Source organism: Schistocerca nitens, chromosome 3 (assembly GCF_023898315.1).
Source record: "Schistocerca nitens isolate TAMUIC-IGC-003100 chromosome 3, iqSchNite1.1, whole genome shotgun sequence".
Classification (NCBI taxonomy): Eukaryota; Metazoa; Arthropoda; class Insecta; order Orthoptera; family Acrididae; genus Schistocerca; species Schistocerca nitens.
In genome coordinates this window covers 929,269,561-929,294,838 of record NC_064616.1, presented here as the reverse complement: position 1 = coordinate 929,294,838, position 25,278 = coordinate 929,269,561, and the positions used below count along the sequence as shown (strand labels likewise).

The following is a 25,278-nucleotide window of genomic DNA, read 5'->3' as shown; positions in this document are numbered from 1 at the left end:
TGTGTTTGACCCGCCAAATGATCGAGATTGATTAGAACTGCAAAGGGCAAACGCTATTCGGTTGTCCTCTTAGTGGATCGCGAACAATTCGCTGTCCGGTGCACTCTTTCTCCCCTCGAATTTGTCTTTTTCAGGATATTGCAGTAAGAAAACACTTTGCTAGCGCAGCCGTCTCATACGGACAGCACACGATGAAAACTGGAAGCTTCGGTGGTTCCCGAAGCATCTAGAGTAACAACGAGAATATCGACACTTTGCAGCTAAACACGTTCAGCCGTTACCCTCAGATTGTCGGATTGTGAGACGGATACTGGTTTGACGACTAACTGGGAATTTTATCTCGCCGAGGCGGGAAACGGTAGCGAATGAGGTGGCTAACCCGTTTGTGGGTACAGTGGGGCGGTGGCGCGCTTTATTCTCTGCTGTCCGGATGCGAGGCGTGTGGCTAGCTAGAGCTGCGGCCGGCGACGAGAGACTAGCGGCGAGCGGCGAGACACGGCGACCAGCCCGAGCGGGATGCCACGCCAGGCGGCGTCCCGGCCGGGCCCCTAGACCTAAGTTTTTGTCGCCCCCGGCGGTGTTCCTAACCTTCGGGCGTGCTCACAGATCTTCATGCACAAGTCGGCGATGCAGATGCAGGCTCGCGAGGCGGTGCACCGGTCAGAGGTGAAGCCGCACCAGTGCCAGCAGTGCCTCAAGTCGTTCTCGTCGAACCACCAGCTGGTGCAGCACATACGTGTGCACACTGGAGAGAAGCCGTACAAGTGCTCCTACTGTGACCGCCGCTTCAAGCAGCTGAGCCACGTGCAGCAGCATACGCGCCTCCACACAGGTCAGTCCTATTTGCAATTATAACCAAATTTAAAGCAGTAGCCTGTCACTGTGTTGTCACCTTCAGTGCGCAAAGGGAAACGAAAATTTCGCTAGTTTACAGATAATTGTAACGCCGGCTCTATCTAAAATTTAAATACAGATTTTTCACGTATTAAGAGAGACTGCAGAGATCTATGAGACTTTCAAAATTATTTCGTGATTCGCGTAGGAGATATATACTTTAAACTTTATACTTGTTACGAGTTACATATTGACAGAACTGCAAAAGAGTAACGCTACTTACCGAAGCTTACGCTTGCCAAATAGTACGCGATACGCAACTTCGAAAAGATCCAGTGCGAGGTGTTTTGGTAATCAACAAAAAAGCATTTCATTGTATTCCATAGTCTTTTACGTACGATGTCGTAAGTCTGAAGCTGTTCCGTGGACGCGAAAACATCACTCGTAAAAAAAAAAAAAATGCATTACACTGTCCCCAACTGCAATTTAGATCAGATTTTGTTTAAACGCTAATATAAACGAGACTAAACTTCAGCATATTTCTTCCTAGCACTAGACGAACGTACGATAACTTTTTTATATCGTCTACTCTTAACAACACGACGAAAAATGATACTGACGACTTCCGTAATTGTTAACATCGTGTTTAGTGGTTGTATTTGCATTCATTGCCGGACACTTAAGATTTATATTACGTTGCCCTAGATCGCCTCAGCTGCTTCACAGTGTAAAATATTTGAAATAATGGGCTAGACAGCGTTCGCCGATGGTGGCAACCTGGACGCCAGGAGAAAACTGCTTAGACCTGGCGACCGGTCACCGGATCCTCGCGGAAAGTTGTCGGCTCCGTGCCCGCGTTCTGATTTAACGACTCAAATTATTTAGTGGTTGGACCAAACGCTGATCAGATGGAGTACGTGGTCCTCCGTGCTTAAAGGACAGCTTCTTGTTAGCGCAACATTTTCCGCACATAACAATGTTCCTGTTACCGTGTCTAAGAAAATTAGTCATTTACAGAATGTAGGGAAGAGAACGTGTTTCCAGCGCTAAATAAAACAAAACTGAGACAGCTCCCCTCTAAAACTAATGCGATACTATTAGTGAAGCTAAAGATTGAATAAGAAACTAACAGCCAACTGCAGCTATGAAAACTGGACTTCATACGGCACAAATATCTATTTAGGGGAGCCCCGCAGTCTTTTATATTTCGTTTTTAAGTTGTGCATTAGTAATATCCATTTCTTTAAAAACCTGAAGTTGTGTTGAAATAAAAAAAGATTGTAAGGCCAATTTGCGCAGACATGATGGTGAAAGGCCACTTCGTCGCATTTTGTGTGTTTTAGTCTGTAATTGGTACCTTTGAATTCCAGCTCAGCGAGGGGGCGTGGAACAGGGGAGGATAGCCCCTTCCTCCCATAAAAAAATCTTGGAAAACTCCATCAAAGAGACAGACATATCAGTTTAGTATCAAAAGCTAAAAACGAGGACATGTGATGGGCACAGAGCAGCTTGATGCGCAGCCTCGAGCATTGGTCGTGAAATCTAAAAACTATTTCGTCGTCACCGCGAAACTAAAATGAGTTGCTCTTCTCTCCCCCTTCCAGCTCATATAATGAGTACCTTCTTGGTACAGCTTACTGCATGCTTCGTAATCGGCACGCTTGAAACAGCATGCGCTACCTAATATGTTCCAAAACACCGAGCATAAAAATGGGATTCTTCCGGGGCTCAGATCTCGGGTTCTCTTGGTGATACAAAGGTAGGGTCAAGTTTTTTGGATAGCCCTGAGCTAGGGACTTTGTATGCCCAACAGAATGATAGTCGTACTGTAACTATCCTACAGTACCGGGACAAAATTTGAATATTACACCATCCTCCAGCTTAGTCAATAGAAGAAAATCGATTGATTCTTTTTGCATTAGATGTGATCTGTGTCGTGTCTGAAGGGGCTTATGGAGAAACCAATTAGTTCACGGGCTTTGGGCACTAAAACCGAACTGCGGATTCCAAGACTGCTATACCCAGAAAAAAGTTTGAAATTCTTACGATATCTTCCTAAGACCCCGATCTCGAACAACCTTAAAATTTTTCTTTATATCTTTATCCGTTTTCAAGATACATATATTCAAAGTTACTCTACTTGTACACGTAAAATACACACGTAATATCCGGTGTGAGGTGAAAACATAGTTTATAAAATAACGCAGCACGAAGAAATTTGCCGTAAAGTGTCTCCGTTATCATCAGAAGGGTTCTGGGAAACCCATGTTGTAGTACTGAAGTACATGCAAAATTTTTATGCGCGTAACATCCGGTCTGAGGTGTAAAATCAGTTTCAATTTCACAAAAGTAAACTATCAAAATTTTAAATGATCCATTAAGTTCTTTTCATATGAGTGACATGTCCTGCTGTAGCAGGTTAAATGTGGGGAACCAGTGGAAAAACACTCCTATCGCGCCCGAGGAACGCTAACGTGCTCCAGTTTTAAAAGATTCGGACTGAAAAGTGGGGTACGAGCTGCCTCATTCTACCCTTCTCAGCACCTTGGTATGCGAACATATTCGCGCATTTTTATGCTGAGAGAGGAGGCAGTGGTAACAGGAAAGAGACAGAAAAGTAATAAATGCTGGATGATAGTGGGCAGTGGTTGTGGTATAGAGAGAATGGAGGAGACAGTGGCAGAGAGAGAGAGAGAGAGAGAGACAGTGGCAGTGGAATTTAGTTGACAGTGACAGAACAGTGCTAGGAAAAGAGTAGAGGAGACAGTGCCAGTGGGAGAGAAGTAGAAAGTGGAAGTGGGGGGTGATCCAATAATCTACACCTACATGTGATCTACATCTACACGTACATACCACACAAGCCACCGTGCGGTGCGTAGCGGGGATCCCCTTTACCACTACTAGTCATTTCCTTTCCTGTTCCACTCGCAAATAGAGCGAGGAAGAAACGACTGTGATAATGAAAGACGGAGTGTATGATAATGACAAAGAGGAAGAGCGAGGTAGTGACTGTGAGAGGAGACAGCAGCAGTGGGAAGGAAGAAATGATATAGTAACAGCAAGAGAGAGCAAGAGGGATACGGTTAGAATGAGAGGAGACAGGAGTAGTGGGACAGGACGAAGGATACTGTGGCGGCGAGACAGGAGACTGTGACAGTTAGAAACACACTAAGAGTTAGTGTTGTGTCTAGACAAGACAGCCTAGACACAATGAGAGGAAGCCGAAAGGAACGCGCTTAAACTCACGCAGGCTGGCGTGAGGTCTGAAACAGGATACGTAATGAATGCTATAAAGAAAAGTACGTAGGTTCTGGAATACTTTACTTTAATCCACATTTGTAGAACATCGCTCTTGATGATACATTAATAGAATCTCAATATCAATTGAATACGGCGCCTTGCTAGGTCGTAGCAAATGTAGCTGAAGGCTATGCTAACTATCGTCTCGGCAAATGAGAGCGTATTTGTCAGTGAACCACTGCTATGAACGTCGGCTGTACAACTGGGGCGACTGCCAGGACGTCTCTCTAGACCTGCCGTGTGGCGGCGCTCGGTCTGCAATCACTGACAGTGGCGACACGCGGGTCCGACGTATACCAACGGACCGCGGCCGATTTAAAAGGCTACCACCTAGCAAGTGTGGTGTCTGGCGGTGACACCACAGTTAGTAACAATGATCTGGGCTGAATGAGAATGGGCAAGTGTGAGTGCATGGGTATGAGGGACTTAACGGCAGTTGACTCGTGGGTGTGGGCGAGTTACACATCGCGAGGATGTTCTCATCCCAAGATTTTTGTGAAAATTTTAAAGATTCTAAGGAAGGTAGAATGAGGCAGCTGGTACCCAACTTTTCAGTCAGTGTCTTTTAAAACTGGAGTATATTAGCCTTTTTTTGTGCTCCGGTAGTAGCATTTTGCCTCTGTATACTGCTACGCGTATGTCTAAATGGGAAATTCTGTCGACCTTTTATACGTCATTTCGCTGTACTCGCTGAACACGAAAAATACCTCCTCTGCTGACTCTGCAAACTCCAGCGACCTTCAGGCAGCACCGCTGCCGACAGATTCAAACCGAAAGGTTGTTTCGGCCCACAGTGGACGGCTTACAGCCTCCGCCAACGTCTCCTGAATTGGTCTGCCTTACGTCTTCATCTTCCTATTCCGTATCCCAAAGACACAGATATCCAAGTTGCTGCCTCCCTATTCTGTGACGTCATGCAAAGTACAACTCGTTCATCTAATCTGGAATTCTCTAGCGGTAAGGTGGAAAATACGAGTATACGCGGTGCAGAGATATCACTTTCTGAAAAAAAAAAAAAAATGCCTATGTCTGAATTCCTTCATTGGCAGAAGCATTGGCAGACGTATTCTGCTGTTAAACTCGGCAGTGTCGCGGAAGTAGAAAGACTGAATCAGTGGATACATTAAAAACAAATTTGTTAACACATTTTGAATAAATGCATAAAAATAATTTACCCATTTTTACAAATTTTTGGAGATAAATGTATTCCGTACCGCAGGAGTGCAAATAGTGTAATACGTTCTCGAAACCTACAACAGATGAACTTAGCACTGGAAAACTTTGCGCTTTAAGAATTCCTTAGAATACTGACTGTTGTTTTCTGATACAGGCTATCTCTACGAAAGTGATTTCCCCTACTACCTTATATCCTTTGGCGCGTAGCATTTCACGAAACCGGCATGTTAATCGGTCAGCGGTGTACGGTATATTAAATTTGTTGAATGTTGTCATGAACACTGTCCAAAGATCGTAGTTCTGTTAATGTTTAATCGTCCACTTGTTTGGCGTCCCTTATTCTCATTATTTTCGGGGCGTCGATATTAGGGGAAACAAACGTATAGAAGGAGCGTTACGCTACAGCAGCGCTTAATTACGCAGTAAAATTAAATTTACCTCCTTACTTCTCAGTTCTTCTGTTTAGATATTTCGTTTTGCGCATGAACTGTATCGTGCAAAGCCGTGGCAATAATTTGATAGAGTAGTTAACGTTTGTGAACGGCCTCCATATGTAATAATTGTTACACAGTTATGGTAACAACGGGCACGTCAGGATACCCTTACTAACAGTTCTTCGAGACACACTTATTTAGGGGTGTTTTTTGTTTTATCAGACACTGTCGGCGCAGCAACTATGTCTGTTTCTTCTAAATTCTGAATTTTAGTACAACCTCTTTTATTTAGTTGTTTTTCTTTTTGAGCTTCATCTCGAACGACTGGAAAGATGTAACTTCCTTTTTCAATTTGTTAGAGCGTCAATGGTAGTGATAAGTAAAGTCGCTGCCATCTCTCAATGGCCCCCAAATTTTCTAGACAGCTGCGAGATTTTTGTTTCAATAGTAGAATAATACTTTTGAAGGAAAGGTTCTAGTGGAGACAATATTTAGCTTCTCATCTGATGCAAAGAGTTGCGTCTCGCACTGGTATTAGAAGGTTTCCAATCTTACGCAAATACCATACCACCATGAATCAGATTCAGACTCAGAGCGAAAACTGATGGAGCTCCAGTGTAACTATTCTTCACCGTCACACAGCGTACGTGGGGAACTATTTCAGCCTTAGAGATCGAATAACTTGTATTAAGACAAACGAGCGTTTGTCTTATTTTTGCAGCTGCGATAGAAACCCATGGCTCGGACTGATTCCTCTGTTTTCCTACTTCACTTATCTGAGTGACCTACGTTAGAAAGCTAATTGTTTTTTGTAAATACATACCTGGCAAAGTGCTCCAAACCTCTAAAGCTGAACTGAATTTAGCGATGTGGCGTGTCTGCTTCATTGCTCATTTCTTCTATACTTGTACAACAGCGGCCGGGGTGGCCGAGCGGTTCTAGGCGCTACAGTCTGGAACCGCGAGACCGCTACAGTCGCAGGTTCGAATCCTGCCTCGGGCATGGATGTATGTGATGTCCTTAGGTTAGTTAGGTTTAAGTAGTTCTAAGTTCTAGGGGACTGATGACCTCAGAAGTTAAGTCCCATAGTGCTCAGAGCCATTTGAACCATTTGAACCTTGTACAACATCTTATATATTTAACCATCGGATTAAATTACTTTTGACTAAACCGCAGTAGATGATGTGTTCACCACATAGATTTCACAGGAAATTTAGCTGAAAACGAAAGGATACAATTTAAGTATTCCTTAGAGCGAGACTTCAACCTACGACTCTCTGACTATCAACTGCTTACAGCGACGACCACTGTCAACTCACTGTCAACTGTAGCAGCTTGTTCACACACAACAAAAATTTTTTATCACATAATATGAAACAGAAAAAGAGAAGTCTGTGAGTCTGAAGACCGACATGCTCGCGATGTGTTTCTGCTTGTTGAGAGAACCTTTGCGGATTGAGGGAGCTCTCTTATCACTTCGACTTATAATAAATCGGTACACGACGTAAATCTAAGTTGAACAATTGGCTCTCGGACCACAACACTCTCTTCCTCAGTTATTTAAGGAAATCCTAAATCCTGGAAAACGTTGCGATGGCTCTTCAAGCAACAGCGAAGAATATTTCTTATCAAATCTTTCAAATCCAAACGTAAGTCACGCAATCCGTGATCACGAGAAAAAAAGGAAAATTTTTCATTTGTTTTTCCTGTTGTGTTTTCTGGTTGCTCGTAACAGTGTAGTATCTGTTATTTCAGTGCTAAAATCGTCATTATTGTCATCCACATACCTGAAATTATCACTCCGTAAACAAATCTTTGTTTTATAATGTTTACGTGATTCGGAAGCTATGTTGGCTAAGTTTTAGTTTAGATAAGCGACAAATTTAGGCTGTGATACACGTTTGGTCGTAAAGCTGTTTTTTTCCCTAGTGCCAGACATAATTTCATTCCTGGGAACAATTGGCGAACGGCTGAGCTTTCATTTTTTTGAACATTAGTACAACAGCCCGTAACATCAATAGCGCAGTGCCTGGTAAAACGTCGTGATGACCTTCCAACTCTTCGTATTGGTGATTGCTGCACTTCAGATTTAATGGTAAAAGTTTAACTCTGAGTAAATGTTTAAGGAGGCTAAACAGCGAAGGTCATCAGTCTCCTATTCACAAACCAGGATAGGAGCAGTGTGAATGGTTCAAATGGCTCTGAGCACTATGGGACTTAACATCTGAGGTCATCAGTTCCCTAGAACTTAGAACTACTTAAACCTAACTAACCTAAGGACATCACACACATCCGTGCCCGAGGTAGGATTCGAACCTGCGACAGTAGCGGTCGCGCGGTTACAGACTGTAGCGCCTAGAACCGCTCGGCTAGGAGAAATGTACCCAATCTGTCTGCGTGTAGCGTAAATTCTGTCTGCAAGTATGAGAAAGTGTTCTAAGTGTTTTCGTAGCAAAACATGTGGAAAACTGCCTAAAAGCCACATGCAAGCTTTATCCACCGATACCTTGCGTTAACGCGCTGAGCTAATTCGATCCGGTGCCAGCATACCTGCGCGCTCCGGAAGCGGTCGCGTTTAACACGTAGACGGGCGAGTTGATGGTATAAGCCGTTTGGTTTGTGAACTCTTGTATGTCTAGTTGTCGGGTGCTATCTTTCGCAGAAAAAGGACAAAAATTAATCATCGGCACGTGATAACGCTTCTAGGCTTCTGGAACCTTTCCAATCTGTGCCTTTGGATGTATGCCGTATCATTCAATTCTCTTACTATTATTGCTGCTCTCCTCCAACAAAATACCTGTTATTTCTGAGAAGTATATAAGGCATTGGCAAATGGGTAATGTGTGTCATCCTCCACGGGCTACCGATTGCTTCTTAACTGCAATGAATTCGAATTGGAACCAAACTAAAATCAGCAACGCTTAATTTTTCCTTTATTTATATGGGCCTTAAGAACACGAACCTTTGGAGCCGTTTAACTTTCTCGTCTCTAAGGAACTCGCTTTCGAAAGAATTCACCAATACATATTATCTCATTCAGAAACCAAAATCTGTAACAGTAATGTCTGTACTCCGCTCACTGTACTCATCTTCGAATATCTCGCGAGAATTCTGAAGATGGACTAGATTCAGTAATTCGTCTCAGGGCGAGAAAAACTGAAGGAAGAATACTTGACGAAGCTTTCCAGAGGCACATACCCAAGGTACATATATGACAGTTACGTTTGTGCCAAGTTCATGTCACACCCCTCTACAAAAAAATGGAAGCATATCTGAACCACTGAACTACCGTTCTATATCACTCACCGTATTTGTCGCCGAATACTAGAACAGTTTTTTGGTTCGAGCTTTATGACTTACCTGGAATAAAATAACCTGTTTTGTGGAAATTAGCATACGTTCCCAAAAGATAGATCACGTGGAACTAGAATCTCCCTCATTGTACACGGTATCCTCAGTGCTATAGACGAGGAAACCTTACTAGTTCGGTCTTTCTAGACTTTCGGAAAGGTTTTAATTCAGTACCACGTACACATTACCCAAAGAAAATATGTTAGTATGGGATATCCAACCAGTTACGTGACTGGATCGAAACTTATCTGACAGGAAGGACGTAGGATGGAGATTCATCTATAGAAGCTGACGTTATACGTGGTGGAGTGTTGCCGATTATGTTATAAATTAATGATTTAGCAGGTGCTTTTCTTGTCACTGGCAGTCTCGGGCATTTCGTAGATAACGAGTCTATCTATCTTGAAATTATATACATTGTAGTAAAACCCAATAAGAACTCGGCATAATATTAACCTGGTGCAAAGACTTGGAAATAGCTGCTGAGGTAGATAAATGCGAGGTTGTGCACTAAACGAAACATAGCAGTGTGTTACACTTTGACTACAGGATTAATGAATCACAAATAGAGTAAGTCACCGAATACAAATATTTGGGAGATACAATGTGTACAGACACGAAGTGGAGTGACCACATGGGATTAATTGTACACAAAGAAAATGTCAGGCTACTATTTAGTGACAGGATCATGGGAAAATGGTATTTGTCCGTAAAACAGATTGGAAACAAAACACTTATACAAACCATGCTTGAATGCTTCTCAGTTGTACGAGATCTATATCAGGTCGGACTCATAGGACACATGGGACATATAGAAAGAATGACAGTGTGAATGTTACATGCTTGTTTGACTGGTGATATATTTTAAGAGAAATGTTGTAAAATCATTAGCGGCAGACACTCGAAGACAGATCCCGTACATCTCGCGGGGACCTGCTTACTACACTACAGGGATCAGGGCACGAACTAGGAATATTCTTCAGCTCACGACGTCTCTTTGAGACCGTGCAGATAAAATTAGACAAATAACAGAGGCGTACCAGCAGGCATTCTTCCCAAGCTCCTTCAGTGAATGGAACGAACCCTAAAATGTGGTACTACAGAAATATCCTTCGCCACACACTTCACAGTAATCCGCAGAGTGTAGATGTAGAGTTCTGTATTGTTTCACATTACAAGAGCCGTTGTCGAGGTTCCGCTCCCGGATCTGGACTACCAAACTCTCTTCGTTTGAGACTGGAGTATCTCGACATCGGCGAAGAAAAATGATTGTTGTCCAAAAGCGACTACTAAGGACAGTACGTTGTGAGCATTCAAGAACCTCTTGTAGCTAGTTCTTTAAACAGTTTGGCTTACTGAAAATAGCCTCACAGTAGATTTACGACCTTATGACGTCTGAAACATAATACTAAAAGGAGAACTGATTTACACCATCCATAATTCTGTGACTTAAACTCGAGTGAGGAATTCAGCCATAAAAATCTTTGACCACCTATCCAGTGATGTTACGAATTTATTCGATAATGCAGTTAATTTCAAACACACACTGAAGTCATAAATGCTTGACAACTGCATTAGACCGAGCGAGGTGGCGCAGTGGTTAGTACACTGGACTCTCATTCGGGAGGACGACGGTTCAATCCCGCGTCCGGCCATCCTGATTTAGGTTTTCCGTGATTTCCCTAAATCCCTCAAGGAAAATGCCGGGATGGTTCCTTTGAAAGGCCACGGCCGACTTCCTTCCCCGTCCTTCCCTAATCCGATGAGACCGATGACCTCCCTGTCTGGTCTCCTCCCCCACAACAACCCAACCCAACTGCATTTAGTCTGTAGAATTTATATGCGGTGTCTGTTCTTTCGGACATAAGGAGGAACAGCACCACACACACACACACACACACACACACAGGGCGGTACGGCCAATGATCCTTTCAGTGCAGATGCCCAAACAAGCCCGAATCTGCGAGTAGTGAAGGTAATGGGTAGGGGCACTTCAGTAGTGTGTGGATAAGGTGGGAATTTGGGTCGCTCAGCGACCGTGTCCGGATAGCCGAGGCGGAAAATCCGGGTTCGACTCCCTGTCCGGTGCTGATATTCAACTTTCCCCATTGATTTAATTCAGTGCCCACAAACAGCAAATGTCCTTATTCCTTTGATTAATACTCCATAAACTTACCACATATTCCGCTGAGGAGATGCGCATTAATTGTAGAAGTTAATCGTTCCATATAATAGCGAGTTGTCGCAATTACGATCGACGGAACACACAAATAACTTGAGAAGTAACTAAATAACTGTGATATACTGAGTAATTGTGTGTGACTTGTTTCGGACGATCGTCATACTGATAACAGGATTGAGACGCAAGTAATGGGCATTTCTGCAACGGTCACCGCGACGCATCGACCGCCGGCCGTGTAATTTTTTGCAGCGCAGAGTGAGCTGTGCGCGCGGTACAGAGACACGCCGTCCGTCGCCCCCCCCCCCCCCCCCCCCCAGCTTGCCGTGACTCATCTGCCGGGCCGGATTACGGGGGTCGAACCCCGGCCCAGTACGCTGAGCGGCGTGGCGCGCTGCGGCGCTGCGTCAATCAATACGCGCCGCATAAAAGAATGCTATGCTCCCTGCCGCGTTTTTTGTGGGCCGGCCTGCGCGTCTGTCCGAAGGAAACGAGGGAGCTCCGGCAGGAAGCAGACCATTTGTAGCCTCTTTCCGTGAGCTGTTCCGGCATTTGGAAAGCCGTAGGCATCTGAGACCGGAATGACCGCACACGGATTTGAAGCCCATTCCTCGCGAACGTGAACCGAGTGCCGAGATACCTTCAGTGACGGATTTCAATCTACCCGTTTCGCCAATCGGCGAATTTCCCGGAAAGCGGCAACTATACCTGTTCTTTAGAACTTCGAGATATTCCAAGACTTAAAATTTCGCTTTTACAGCTGACATTTTGTCGTTCAGATCGCAGAGATTCCAGTAGAATGAGTGGGGCAAAGATCATCTTGGAAAGACACATCAGAAATTCTGCAAAGAGTCAGAGACACAAACGATCCATTCAAACAGACAAAACCTGTTGTCTATACAGGTCTGATATGTCCGCTCGTAGGCTTATATACACTGGGTGTTAGGGTCACTGAGGACCGTGTATTGAACAACATTACGTCAGTGTTTCCTTTATTTGCAGTATAATGATTATTGCTATCGGTAGTAGTATGTTCTTAGGTTGGTTAGTATCTCCATGTGGCGAAAGTAACCCATTGATGCTTATTTTCCCCTGAGCAGCAGGTCACGTGTTGAAGTGTGGACGCGTGGACGCAAAACAGTTACTGACAGTCTAGTGCACTTAGTTGTGCAGCGACGGTGCAGGAAACATCAGATAGTGAATTATGTGACGTGTTTGCTCTCTTAGACACAGGGAAAAAACAGCTAGCATATTGAAGTGGGTAGTGGACCCATATTAGTGTACCTATGATCGCAAGATCTCCACCTATAACCCCAAATACCCTGCATACAGGGTGGTCCGAAATACACTCCTGGAAATTGAAATAAGAACACCGTGAATTCATTGTCCCAGGAAGGGGAAACTTTATTGACACATTCCTGGGGTCAGATACATCACATGATCACACTGACAGAACCACAGGCACACAGACACAGGCAACAGAGCATGCACAATGTCGGCACTAGTACAGTGTATATCCACCTTTCGCAGCAATGCAGGCTGCTATTCTCCCATGGAGACGATCGTAGAGATGCTGGATGTAGTCCTGTGGAACGGCTTGCCATGCCATTTCCACCTGGCGCCTCAGTTGGACCAGCGTTCGTGCTGGACGTGCATACCGCGTGAGACGACGCTTCATCCAGTCCCAAACATGCTCAATGGGGGACAGATCCGGAGATCTTGCTGGCCAGGGTAGTTGACTTACACCTTCTAGAGCACGTTGGGTGGCACGGGATACATGCGGACGTGCATTGTCCTGTTGGAACAGCAAGTTCCCTTGCCGGTCTAGGAATGGTAGAACGATGGGTTCGATGACGGTTTGGATGTACCGTGCACTATTCAGTGTCCCCTCGACGATCACCAGTGGTGTACGGCCAGTGTGGGAGATCGCTCCCCACACCATGATGCCGGGTGTTGGCCCTGTGTGCCTCGGTCGTATGCAGTCCTGATTGTGGCGCTCACCTGCACGGCGCCAAACACGCATACGACCATCATTGGCACCAAGGCAGAAGCGACTCTCATCGCAGAAGACGACACGTCTCCATTCGTCCCTCCATTCACGCCTGTCGCGACACCACTGGAGGCGGGCTGCACGATGTTGGGGCGTGAGCGGAAGACGGCCTAACGGTGTGCGGGACCGTAGCCCAGCTTCATGGAGACGGTTGCGAATGGTCCTCGCCGATACCCCAGGAGCAACAGTGTCCCTAATTTGCTGGGAAATGGCGGTGCGGTCCCCTACGGCACTGCGTAGGATCCTACGGTCTTGGCGTGCATCCGTGCGTCGCTGCGGTCCGGTCCCAGGTCGACGGGCACGTGCACCTTCCGCCGACCACTGGCGACAACATCGATGTACTGTGGAGACCTCACGCCCCACGTGTTGAGCAATTCGGCGGTACGTCCACCCGGCCTCCCGCATGCCCACTATACGCCCTCGCTCAAAGTCCGTCAACTGCACATACGGTTCACGTCCACGCTGTCGCGGCATGCTACCAGTGTTAAAGACTGCGATGGAGCTCCGTATGCCACGGCAAACTGGCTGACACTGACGGCGGCGGTGCACAAATGCTGCGCAGCTAGCGCCATTCGACGGCCAACACCGCGGGTCCTGGTGTGTCCGCTGTGTCGTGCGTGTGATCATTGCTTGTACAGCCCTCTCGCAGTTTCCGGAGCAAGTATGGTGGGTCTGACACACCGGTGTCAATGTGTTCTTTTTTCCATTTCCAGGAGTGTAGTCTAAAAAGCTTGTAAAGGTGTTGCAGGGTAGGTTGTGCTGAGAACTAATTGTTCAGAAAAAAATTCGGTACGTTGCGCCGTTTTCGAGTTAATTAGCATTGAAGTTAGCCAATCAGGCCGTTGTGTGCGCAAATTGAAGTGGCCCGCCAGACACGTTGTCGCCAAATTTGTATTTTGTTTCCTAAAACAGAACAAGAGAACGATACAAAAATTGGATATAGAACGGTAGTAAGGCTCGAATTTGGGGCTGGGAAGTCTCGTGTGCTGTCATCTACGCTATGAGAACAACTGACACTATTTGTATCTGGCGGGCTGCTTCAGTCTGCGTGCGCAACGGCCAAATTGGCTAACTTCACTGCTAGTTAACTCGGAAGCACCACCTACCCTGCAACACCCTTATGAGCTTTTCAGACTGATCTGACCACATTGTATACATGTCAAAGTTTAGCGATTGTACCAAGTGGCCTTTAACAGATCTTATATAGTGCCACTTTGTCAGTAATGTCGTTGAAGCTCGTATATGTGTGTCTTAAACGTGATACTATGCAGATTCTATGGCGGCGGCAAAATATTAATAAAAGAAAACAGAAATGTGCATCCACATTTCTGAGGCTCATTTTAAACTTGTTACCAATCGCCACTTCTCTCACAACTGTATCACCTTATCATTTCGGAGAGTCCATTTGTCGTCTTGAAACAGAGATGACTACTATGCTGCTCAATGCTTTCTTTCTAATAGGAAGCACGAGTTAATGTTCTATACAAGGTGTCCCAGGGGGAATGGTCAATATTCAGGGACATGACAGTAACTACCATTCGGAGCAAGAAAGTCCAGTAACCATTGGATCTAAAATGCATACCTTAAAAACTAAGAGCACTTGCTCATCTTTGCTACCGTTTAGCACATCTTTTCTACAGAACAAGTGCTCATAGCTCTTAAGGTATGCATTTTAGGGCCCATGTTTACTGTAATTTCTTCCTTCGAATAATCATTCCTGTTCTGTCTCTGAATATTGACTATCGCTCGTGGGACACGCCTGTGCATCCGTTACCATCGTCCGTTGCTGTTTGGGGTGGCTGGTCCCGGCGGAGGTTCGAGACCTCCCTCGGGCATGTGTGTGTGTGTTTGTCCTTAGGATAATTTGGGTTAAGTAGTGTGTAAGCTTAGTGACTGATGACCTTAGCAGTTAAGTCCCATAAGATTTCACACACGTTTGAACATTTTGTGCTGTTTGGGCTGTATGTGAGTTTGTTTGTATAATAGTCCGGTCACAAAAACTGACAACAGCCGGGAGAGCGGTGTGCTGACCACATGCTCCCCGATATCCGCATCCAATGACGCCCATTGTGCGAGGATGACACGGCGGTCGGTCAATACCGTTGGGCCTCCAACACCTGTTCGGACGAAGTTGGTTTGTTTATACAGTAGAACACAGGTTGAGACAAGGTGCTCCTCGTGTTTTCCGTGCACTGGAGAGTAATGTTACGTGGGCCACTGCCGAAGGCGATGACCGCTACCGAAACATTGCTATACAATGAGGTGACGAAGGTCCTGGGATAGCGGTATGTACGGTAGTGTCGCGCACACAAGGTACAAAATTATTATGGCGGCACGACGACATTGAACGCGGAATGATAGTTGACTTAGTTCAAATGGCTCTGAGCACTATGGGACTTAACTTCTGACAAGGGAACCTCCACATCGCACCCCCCTCAGATTTAGTTATAAGTTGGCACAGTGGATAGGCCTTGAAAAACTGAACACAGATCAATCGAGAAAACAGGAAGAAGTTGTGTGGAACTATGAAAAATATTAGTAAAATATACAAACTCAGTAGTCCATGCGATGATAGGCAACATCAAGGACAATGGGAGGCAAGAAGCGCCGTGGTTCCGTGGCTAGCGAGAGCAGCTACGGAACGAAAGGTCCTAGGTTCAAGTCTTCCCTCGACTGAAAAGTTTAATTTCTTATTTTCAGTTTATGTGACAAACTCTTATGTTTTCATCACTTTTTTGGGAGTGATTATCACATCCACAAGAAAACCTAAATCGGGCGAGGTAGAAGAATCTTTTTACCCATTCGCTAAGTGTACAAGTTAGGTGGGTCGACAACATATTCCTGTCACGTGACGCACATGCCGTCATCAGTGTCGTATAGAATATATCAGATGCGTTTTCCTGTGGAGGAATCGGTTGACCTATGACCTTGCGATCAAATGTTTTCGGTTCCCGTTGGAGAGACACGTCCTTTCGTCTACTAATCGCACGGTTTTGCGGTGCAGTCGCAAAACACAGACACTAAACTTATTACAGTGAACAGAGACGTCAATGAACGAACGGACAGATCATAACTTTGCGAAAATAAAGAAAGTAAAATTTTCAGTCGAGGGAAGACTTGAACGAAGAACCTCTCGTTCCGCAGCTACTCACGCTAACCACGGGACCACGGCGCTACTGAGTTCACATTCTCCTTGATGCTGCCTATCTTCCGCATGGATTACTCAGTTTGTATATTTTACTAATTTTTTTCATAGTTCCTCACAACTTCTTCCTGTTTTCTCGATTGGTCTGCGTTCAGTTTTTAAAGGCCTACCCACTGTGCCAACTTATAACTAAATCTGAGGGGGGTGCGATGGGGAGGTTCCCTTGTGAGGTCGTCAGTCGCCTAGAACTTAGAATTAGTTAAACCTAACTAACCTAAGGACATCACACACATCCATGCCCGAAGCAGGATTCGAATGGTAGTTGGAGCTAGACTCATGGGACATTTTATTTCTTAAATCGTTAGGGAATTCAATATTCCGAGATGCACAGTGTCAAGAATGTGCCTAGAGTACCTAATTTCAGGCATTGCCTCTCACCACAGACAATGCAGTAACGAGAAAGTCCGCAGCTCGTGGTCGTGCGGTAGCGTTCTCGCTTCCCACGCCCGGGTTCCCGGGTTCGATTCCCGGCGGGGTCAGGGATTTTCTCTGCCTCGTGATGACTGGGTGTTGTGTGATGTCCTTAGGTTCGTTAGGTTTAAGTAGTTCTAAGTTCTAGGGGACTGATGACCATAGATGTTAAGTCCCATAGTGCTCAGAGCCAGTAACGAGAAACCGAGAGCAGCAGCGTTTGCGTCTAGTTGTCAGTGCTAACAGACAAGAAACACAACATGAAATAACCGCAGAAATCAATGTGGGGCGTACGACGAACTTATCCTGTAGGACAGTGCGGCGAAATTAGCGTTAATGGAGTACGACAGCAGTCGATCGACGCGAGTGCCTTTGCTGAGAGTACGACATCGCCTGCAGCGCCTCTCGTGGCCTCGTGACCACGTCGGTTGGACCCTGGACGACTGGAAAACTGCGGCCTGGTCGGGTGACTCCCGATGTTAGTTGGTAAGAGCCGACGGGAGGATTCGAGTGTGGCGCAGACCTCACGAAGCCCTGGACCCAGGTTGTCCACAAGGCACGGTGCGAGCTGGTGATGGCTCCATAATGGTGTGGGCTGTGTTTACACGGAATGGAATGGGTCCTCTGGTCCAGCTGGAACGATCATTCATTGGAAATGGTTATTTTCGACTACTTGGAGACCATTTGCAGCCATTCGTGGACTTCATGTTCCAAATAAAGATGGAATTTTTATGGATGACGATGCGCTAAGTCACTGGGCCACAGTTGTTCGCGACTGGTTTGGAGAACACTGTGGACAATTCGAGCGCTCGACACGATTCCGATCGAACAGTTATTGGATCATAGTCGCGAGGTCAGTTCGTGCATAAAATCCTGCACCGGCAACACTTTCCGTGAATACGGACGGCTGCAGAGGCAGCATGGCTCAATATTTCTGCAAGGGACTTCCAATGACTTGTTGAATTCCATCCCAAGCCGAGTTTCTGCACTACGCCGGGGAAAAGGAGGTCCGACACCATATCAGGAGGTATCCCATGACCTTTGTCATCTCAGTGTATAGGCCACTACCACTGACTTCAGATATCGCAGTTTTCTCTCGAGCATCGTCGTATTTTGACTCGTCGCAAAGCGCAATCACTTATTCAGATGACTGTCTAATTATATTGTTAGTTAAATAATGCTTTCACGCGAATTAGCTGCTCTGTACGTGTTTGCTCTTCTATGGCGTAAGGCATCTATGCACTATGTGAATGAATTACTGTAGTTTTAAGATTCTTTATGTTGTGGAAAAAATCATTATTGTGTGCGATTCAACAACTGCTTTTGAAGGATGAAAGCTTATCGCTTAGCGTCCACGATGAGGTCATTACAAGTGGAGCAATGCTCCGTTAGGGGAGCTTTTTTGCCGTGGATTTTTCAAAGAATGTGCTCCCCGCCATCCCTGGCTTTCTGTTTGTATGATTTAGGGAAAACACAGAAACTTATGTCCGGAAGGACGAATCCCTTTTCCACCTGAATAGTAGTTCAGGAAACTGCGCTTGTTATCCATAATGGTTGCCTACCCGTAGCAGCTGTGAGAGAAACAGTTCAATTGTTGTTAAACTGTCGGTTTACAGCACCGTCGGTTCCCTTTTCTAAGTATTTCTCGTCGCGAAACGAATAGATATCTCGAGAATTATAAAATGGGGCGCCCCTTAACACAGTTAGTAAAATGATGTCGGTGCACAGCCACGATATGATTATGTACTTTCCGAAACTGTTTACGGCGTCAGTAATATTCATACATTCAGGTAAGATATATAACGAGACTATGCCACAACTGTATCTGCCAGAGCACGACCGTGGCGTCATGGCATTAGCTCTGCGTTTCCTAAGCGTCATTTAATAACATGCTCACCTGCCATTGTGGAAATCTCGCACCATTCGTTTGCGATATTACCAAAGTAGTTTTATTTCTGTAACAGAGGCATGTTTGGAAGATGGTGCTCTCGCAGTCAATCCTTGTCCGTCAATCCAGATTTAAAATTGTCGTGGTTTCTCCAAATCAGAGTTGGCAAATGCAAAGTTAGTCAGTTAGTAAGTTATTGTGATCGTTTTTGTTCCTGATAATAACTTGATACGAGAGCCTATGAGTTTAATTTGTACACCACAGCACTGAAGATGACCACTATGTGATTGAAAATCGATTTTGCTATCAGTAAACCATCAATATTACGGCCATCGCTGACCTTCCTTCTAATTTCACGTATGTGGTCGTTGTGCACGCAGCACTCCATGGAGAAGCCAATCAATTAGTCAGTTTCCTTTGCAGCCTCTGTCAAACTGAGCTAGTACATCGTCTCTCCTGAACCTGACTTTCCGTTGTAACCTTCCTTGGGTAAAAAACATCACACGGAAAAGATGTGAGGTACCTTTTACCTGCTCCTGCGAATGCGGTAGGGAACAAGTCACGCGGTGAGGCTGGTGAGTAACGGCAGACAGGGGTAACACGTTACCGGCTGCCGGCGTCACGTGTCGCCGTTGCCCACCCCAGCCCCGCAAATTCCCGTGTTTCTGATGCCGCGCTTAGTTATTATACGAAATATACCAGCGACCTGAAAAACGAATTAAAAATTGTTTGGGAACGCTGGATGGAATGATGTATGAAAGCAGCGATCGGGATGCGAATCCCAGGCCGCGCTCGGGTGGTGGTTGGGGGGGGGGGGGAGGGATGTATTTTTTCGCGCTCCCCCCGGGGCTGCGCAGCAGGCGGTCCTCGCTTCGCAACCCGGCCGGGTCGGCTCCCCTCCACCAGTGGCGCAATTGTTCCAAAATGGCCGACAGTCATCGCGCACCAATGGCCGCCCTCATGATGATGACGATGACCAATCGATACGAATGATTTCCATTTTGGGGCGGGAGGAGGAGGGGTAGCACTCCCCGCTGCTCTCCCCTACACATTGCAAATAATTTAGCGCGTCTGCCGCACAAAAACGGCCGGCAAAAATATTTGTGTCCGGGGTTCGCACCGCGCCGGCCTACGTTGCACCGTCAAAAATACCGGCTGCGCGTTGCCATCGCCCAGTAACGATCGCTGCCATTTCATTAACGGGGGCTGGCAACAGTCTTCATTTCTTATACGAATACGGAGCCATCTCACTAGCTTACCCATAGTCAGTAGCTGTGGAATAAACAGTCTCGCTCAACACTCAATGCAAACGTCACACTTACAACATCATATCCTGTCTGAATCATAGGACGCTAGTCCAGCTTCACCTTTTGCGGGGCAACACAACTCAGCTACCGGATGCTACACATTAAACGACCTCTACTTAAGGTAGCTGCTAACGTATTCCTAGTTCTCTAACGAAGCAACTCCACGGAAGGAGTTTAATGTCTCGTCGACGCCGACGTCATTATAGATTGAAAAATAGCCCAGACTGGAAAGGGGTCGCCTTTTTTATTCTTCTTCATTTCGTTCTTCTAGCGTGATCTCACACTCATTTACCGAATACACCTAGTATGACTAACACATCGTAAATATAGGGGCAACACATTTAACACATTTCATACGTATGTAAAACGAAACACTGGAAAATGAAACGTTAAGTGTATTACGATAATTCAAATGCATGAGGCAGTATGTCGCACGTAATGGTGACCTCTAATATATAATGAAATCTTTAAGATATCTAAGTCACGTTTCCAGCAAATGGAGGCAAACAAAGGGACGATTATTTTGCTTATACGGTTAATGTTCATAACTATAAACTTCGAAAATAACATTCAGGCTCCCTGTCTTCACCTCTCACTTTAAATTTAGTTTTCTCAGAGCACATTCTGGTTAGCCCGATTAGTTTCGGAGGTATCCCTGATTTTTCCATTATCCTCCATATACCTTCTCAGTGCACACTGCCAAAGGCTCTCCTGAAACCTGTGAATAGGCAGTATACCTTGTTATCAAATTCCCACATCTTTTCACTTACTTGGTTGAGAATGAATATCTGGTCCATTGTTGACATGCCTTTCCGAAATCCGGACTGGTTCTCTTCGCGGTTTTTCTCTATACATGGTAACAGCCTTAGTAAGAGAATGCGTGCAAAGATCTTATATGCGGTACGAAATAATGATACATCCGTGTGATTCTCATACATGGTTCTTTTTCCTTTCTGTTATGTTGGATTTATTGCTGCTTGTTGCCATTCTTCGGACATCTTTTCATTCCTCCAGAACTGCAAAATAATTCTATACCGCTGCTTTTCTCCGTTCTTCTTTACTCTGTTGTTTACCCTGTTTCAGCAATTCTCTGGCCATGACATCGGTACCTGGGATCTTATTGTCCTTCATTTGTTTTAGAACTTCATTCATTTCCCTTGCAGGCTCATCCACTTTTGGTTGTGGTCCTCATAGGTCTTAGTTTCCTCAGTCAGCCCTTTTCCCATAGCAACATTCAACAGTTCTTCTAAATAGTCCTTCCATAAGTTCGTGCTCTGTTTCCGGCCGGCCAGAAAGTCAGTTCTGTTGTTTCCCACCGTTACATTATTATGAAAAAATATTTATTATGTTATACGAGTTGCTTAAGTTCACTAATATATGATTAAAAGATAATGATTGTCTTGTTCGTAAACCTCAAATTAAATATTAGAACGTAAACAACTTTACACTTTTGTACTTTTCTTGTGCAGATAGTTAGCGAATCTGGCTGTTAGCCACGTAAGGTAAATCTTTTAGATGTGAAGTGAACCTCTTTTGGAACAGTTAAAAGTTTAAGTTCATTATAGACTGTTGGGATTTGAACTTGAAGCACCGAATATTATTGACCGTGTCTTGCCCTGGAGCTTCTGAAGTTTGTTATTGTGTTCTGGTTCAGCGCCGGGCGTTGTGGCCGAGCGGTTGTAGGCGCTTCAGTCTGGAACCGCGCTGCTGCTACGGTCGCAGGTTCGAATCCTGCCTCGAGCATGGATGTGTGTGATGTCCTTAGGTTAGTTAGGTTTAAGTAGTTCTAAGTCTAAGGGACTGATGACCTCAGATGTTAAGTACCATAGTGCTTAGAGCCATTTGAACCATTTTGAAGCTGGTGCAGCATATCCTAATCGTAACCATGTTGAACGAACCACTTGTCATTAGGGAAATCGGAAAATCTATGTCAGAATGCTCGGACGATAATTTGACCCCACGCATCACTTTTCCACGTTGTTCTAAGTTCTACAAGGAGACAACCCTCGGGAACTTCTGTAGAGATTTCTTTACTGTTACATGCGTTCTTTGAGTTTTGTCTGCAAAGTTATCGAACAGTTCTGCATAAGTGCTGTTCGTCTGTTTCTAGTGGCCTTCTGTTACACTCGAGGTCGTATGTATCCAATGTCTTGGAATACAAATATTGGTGTCGTTTACACTGACGATCAGATCTGATTTCTGCTTTGACCAGATTTTATTTATTTATCGTATGGCATCATTAAGAGTTTATAAAAGATGAGAATAGCTTTGCATATACAAAGATTACTAAAGCACTACATTTCAACACTTCAACACAGTTCTCCAGTATAACACAAATGACAGTAGCTATAGGCTAATATCTAGGTCTTTTATGTAAGTCATCACACCTCTCGTCACTGTCAATAAGTCTTTGGAAGGGCCCCTGCAGGCACGTTGATACAACACGAGCAACTGTCTGTCGTTCGGCACCACAGCCACAAGGTAGTGATGACGATTCGCCCCTCAGATGCAGAGTGTCTGCACACCTTCCATGTGCTGTTCGGATGCCATTCAGAGTAGTCCAAATTGGCCGAGGCTGTTCAAATCAAGAGGGCTACTCCTGTATGCGGGGCAGTTTCAGGCTTTGTGTAGGACAGCTTTGTTGCCAACTGCGTTCGACTCATTTATGGCATTGAATTCATTTTCAGTAAGAATCCTGGCTGTGATAAATGTCGCATATCTTGATCTTAATCTTGATCGCTCCATTCACTATTGCAATGTCTGGATTATCAACAACCTTCTGGTATTCAGGTAGTAGCGCACAGCCCGCATCTCGTGGTCGTGCGGTAGCGTTCTCGCTTCACACGCCCGGGTTCCCGGGTTCGATTCCCGGCGGGGTCAGGGATTTTCTCTGCCTCGTGATGGCTGGGTGTTGTGTGCTGTCCTTAGGTTAGTTAGGTTTAAGTAGTTCTAAGTTCTAGGGGACTGATTACCATAGATGTTAAGTCCCATAGTGCTCAGAGCCATTTGAACCATTTAGTAGCGCACACGCGCGTCTGATATCAGGAAGTGGAATGTGTCTCATAGTAGGTGACCAACATGTAGGAGTACAGTAGAATTACTTAAATATGGGACTTGTGAATCCGCCTTGATGAAGACTCTTCGTTTGTTATTCCCAAATTTGTTTCCACGCTACCTCGCCATCATCAGTGGGCTTTTTATTATTTTTTATTTTTTCTATTCCTTAGACGCCACAAACAAAATATTTGCATCAGGGTAGGACCATCAATCCCATCTATTTCTGCCGGCACCAATCAGTCAGGAGAAATGTTTAAGTGTCCAACGATCGATAATATTTCATCCCTCACTTCTTACACACTCTGTCTCTCTCTCCCTCACCCATGCCAAGGGCCTTGCCTCGTTGAATACTCCTGTGCTCTTCGGAACAACGTTGGGTGTGGTCAGTACTTGGATTGGTACACGAAGCCCTGTTGGCTGCTTTTCCTTTGCCTTCATGACAAAAGAAGGCGTGGTGCTGCCTTTCCAACCCTGGTTAACTTCTGCACTGAATCCTTACACCGTGTGGGAATGATCTGCAGCTCCGTTATATACAGACGAAGCAAGCATTACCCGAGACGGTGTTATGCACATCCAACATACACACTTTTGGGCTTATGATAATCTACATACTACGATGGAGACGTCACATCATCAAAAATTTTCCGTTAACTTTTTCGCAGGTGTCGTTAGTGTACAGTTAATAAGGCCACATGTCCTACCTGGCCGACTTACCGGTCGACTGTACCTTCATTTCTTGCAACACAAGCTAGTCGATCATTTGGATGGTGTACCTTAAGGTGAAAGGACACGTATGTGTTACGTGCACGATGGTGCACCATCACACCTCCATGTGACTGTTCGGGAGATCGTAGCACGAATCTTCGACAGCAAAGCATAAAGGTCGTGGCTCGCTAGTGCCATTATCTCCCATGTCCTCCGACGTGAACCTGTTGGATTTTTTAATGTGGGGGTATTTAAAAGCTTTGGTGTGTTCTATCCCTGTTCACAGCGTTGATGAATTCCAGAAATTAATTGTGGATGGTTGTGAGTGCATTCGGAATACACTTGGGATTTTTGAACAAGTACGTGCATCGATGAGGAGACGTGGGAAGCCTGCCTTCACATAAACGATGGCTGCGTGGATCACTTGTAACGCTTTTGTTGTCAAGCGCATATCTGCAATCTGGATCCTCGAGGATTCTGTTCTAAGGTGTTCATGTACTCCGTCGTAATATGTCGCATTGCGGAAATCACTAGTTTCCGGACGCTGTAGATAATTGTCAGTCTTGCAAGCAATGACAAGGGAACCAATCAATTTAATTGGTCAAGCAGAATCAGAAGTAAGCGGCGGTAATGCTTTGTTGCACATCGTGTGATGGCAGTTTCTCTGCTCGGCTCTAAGCGTCGTGTAGTAACAGTAAACAGCGCGTTGCGGTACGTTTGTGGACAGATAAGCGAGAGGCGTAAAGGGCATAAAAATTGTGCAATCGCAGGACGCGTGCGGCGAAGACTCGACGCATCTGTGAATAGCTGCGGGACTATTGATAACAACCCACTTCCGTGCCAAGTGACACTAACATTTCTCCATCTTTGCAGAACATGCGCTGCTGCCTACGCTCCGTAGCAGCTATGTAGCAGAATTCTGGGATGATCCTGAAATCACGCTTACCTCGCACCTTCATATTTTACAGGGCCAACAGGATGTCATGGTTCGAGTCCCGGTCTGGAACAGAAAAGTTCAGTACATTGTGGAATCAGCATTTCTGACCATTTGTGGCTACTGTCATTTCGTTTTGTCCCATCTTCGTTGACTTCATCCGCGTCATCGATTCATTTTATTCTTGCGAATCTAATTTCATTGATATACTTCAGAGTTGCTGGAGAATGCTACCTGATGATTACTTCTTATCCCTTTTTCTCATGATCTTCTCCATTATTTTGGAAGAATAATTGTATTTTTGTGACTGTAGCTATTGTTATGGAAACAGCTGATCCTCAGATCCGCGTTATTCTTGACTTTCATTTGTTTCTTTGCTGCTAGTTCCCGGGCTACAGTCCCACTCTAAAACGTTCATTCTTGTAATCACTCAAAAAGCTGTCAAGT

The 25,278-nt window shown here is 45.2% G+C and overlaps 1 protein-coding gene across 1 annotated transcript in view; it reads left to right on the top strand.

The window, feature by feature from the left end:
- Positions 1-25,278, top strand: part of LOC126249004 (uncharacterized) — a 536,950-nt gene that overhangs the window by 346,762 nt on the left and 164,910 nt on the right. The window contains exon 7 of the mRNA XM_049950589.1: positions 607-832. Coding sequence (XP_049806546.1) covers positions 607-832 — 226 coding nt within the window. The remainder of the gene's footprint in view (positions 1-606; positions 833-25,278) is intronic.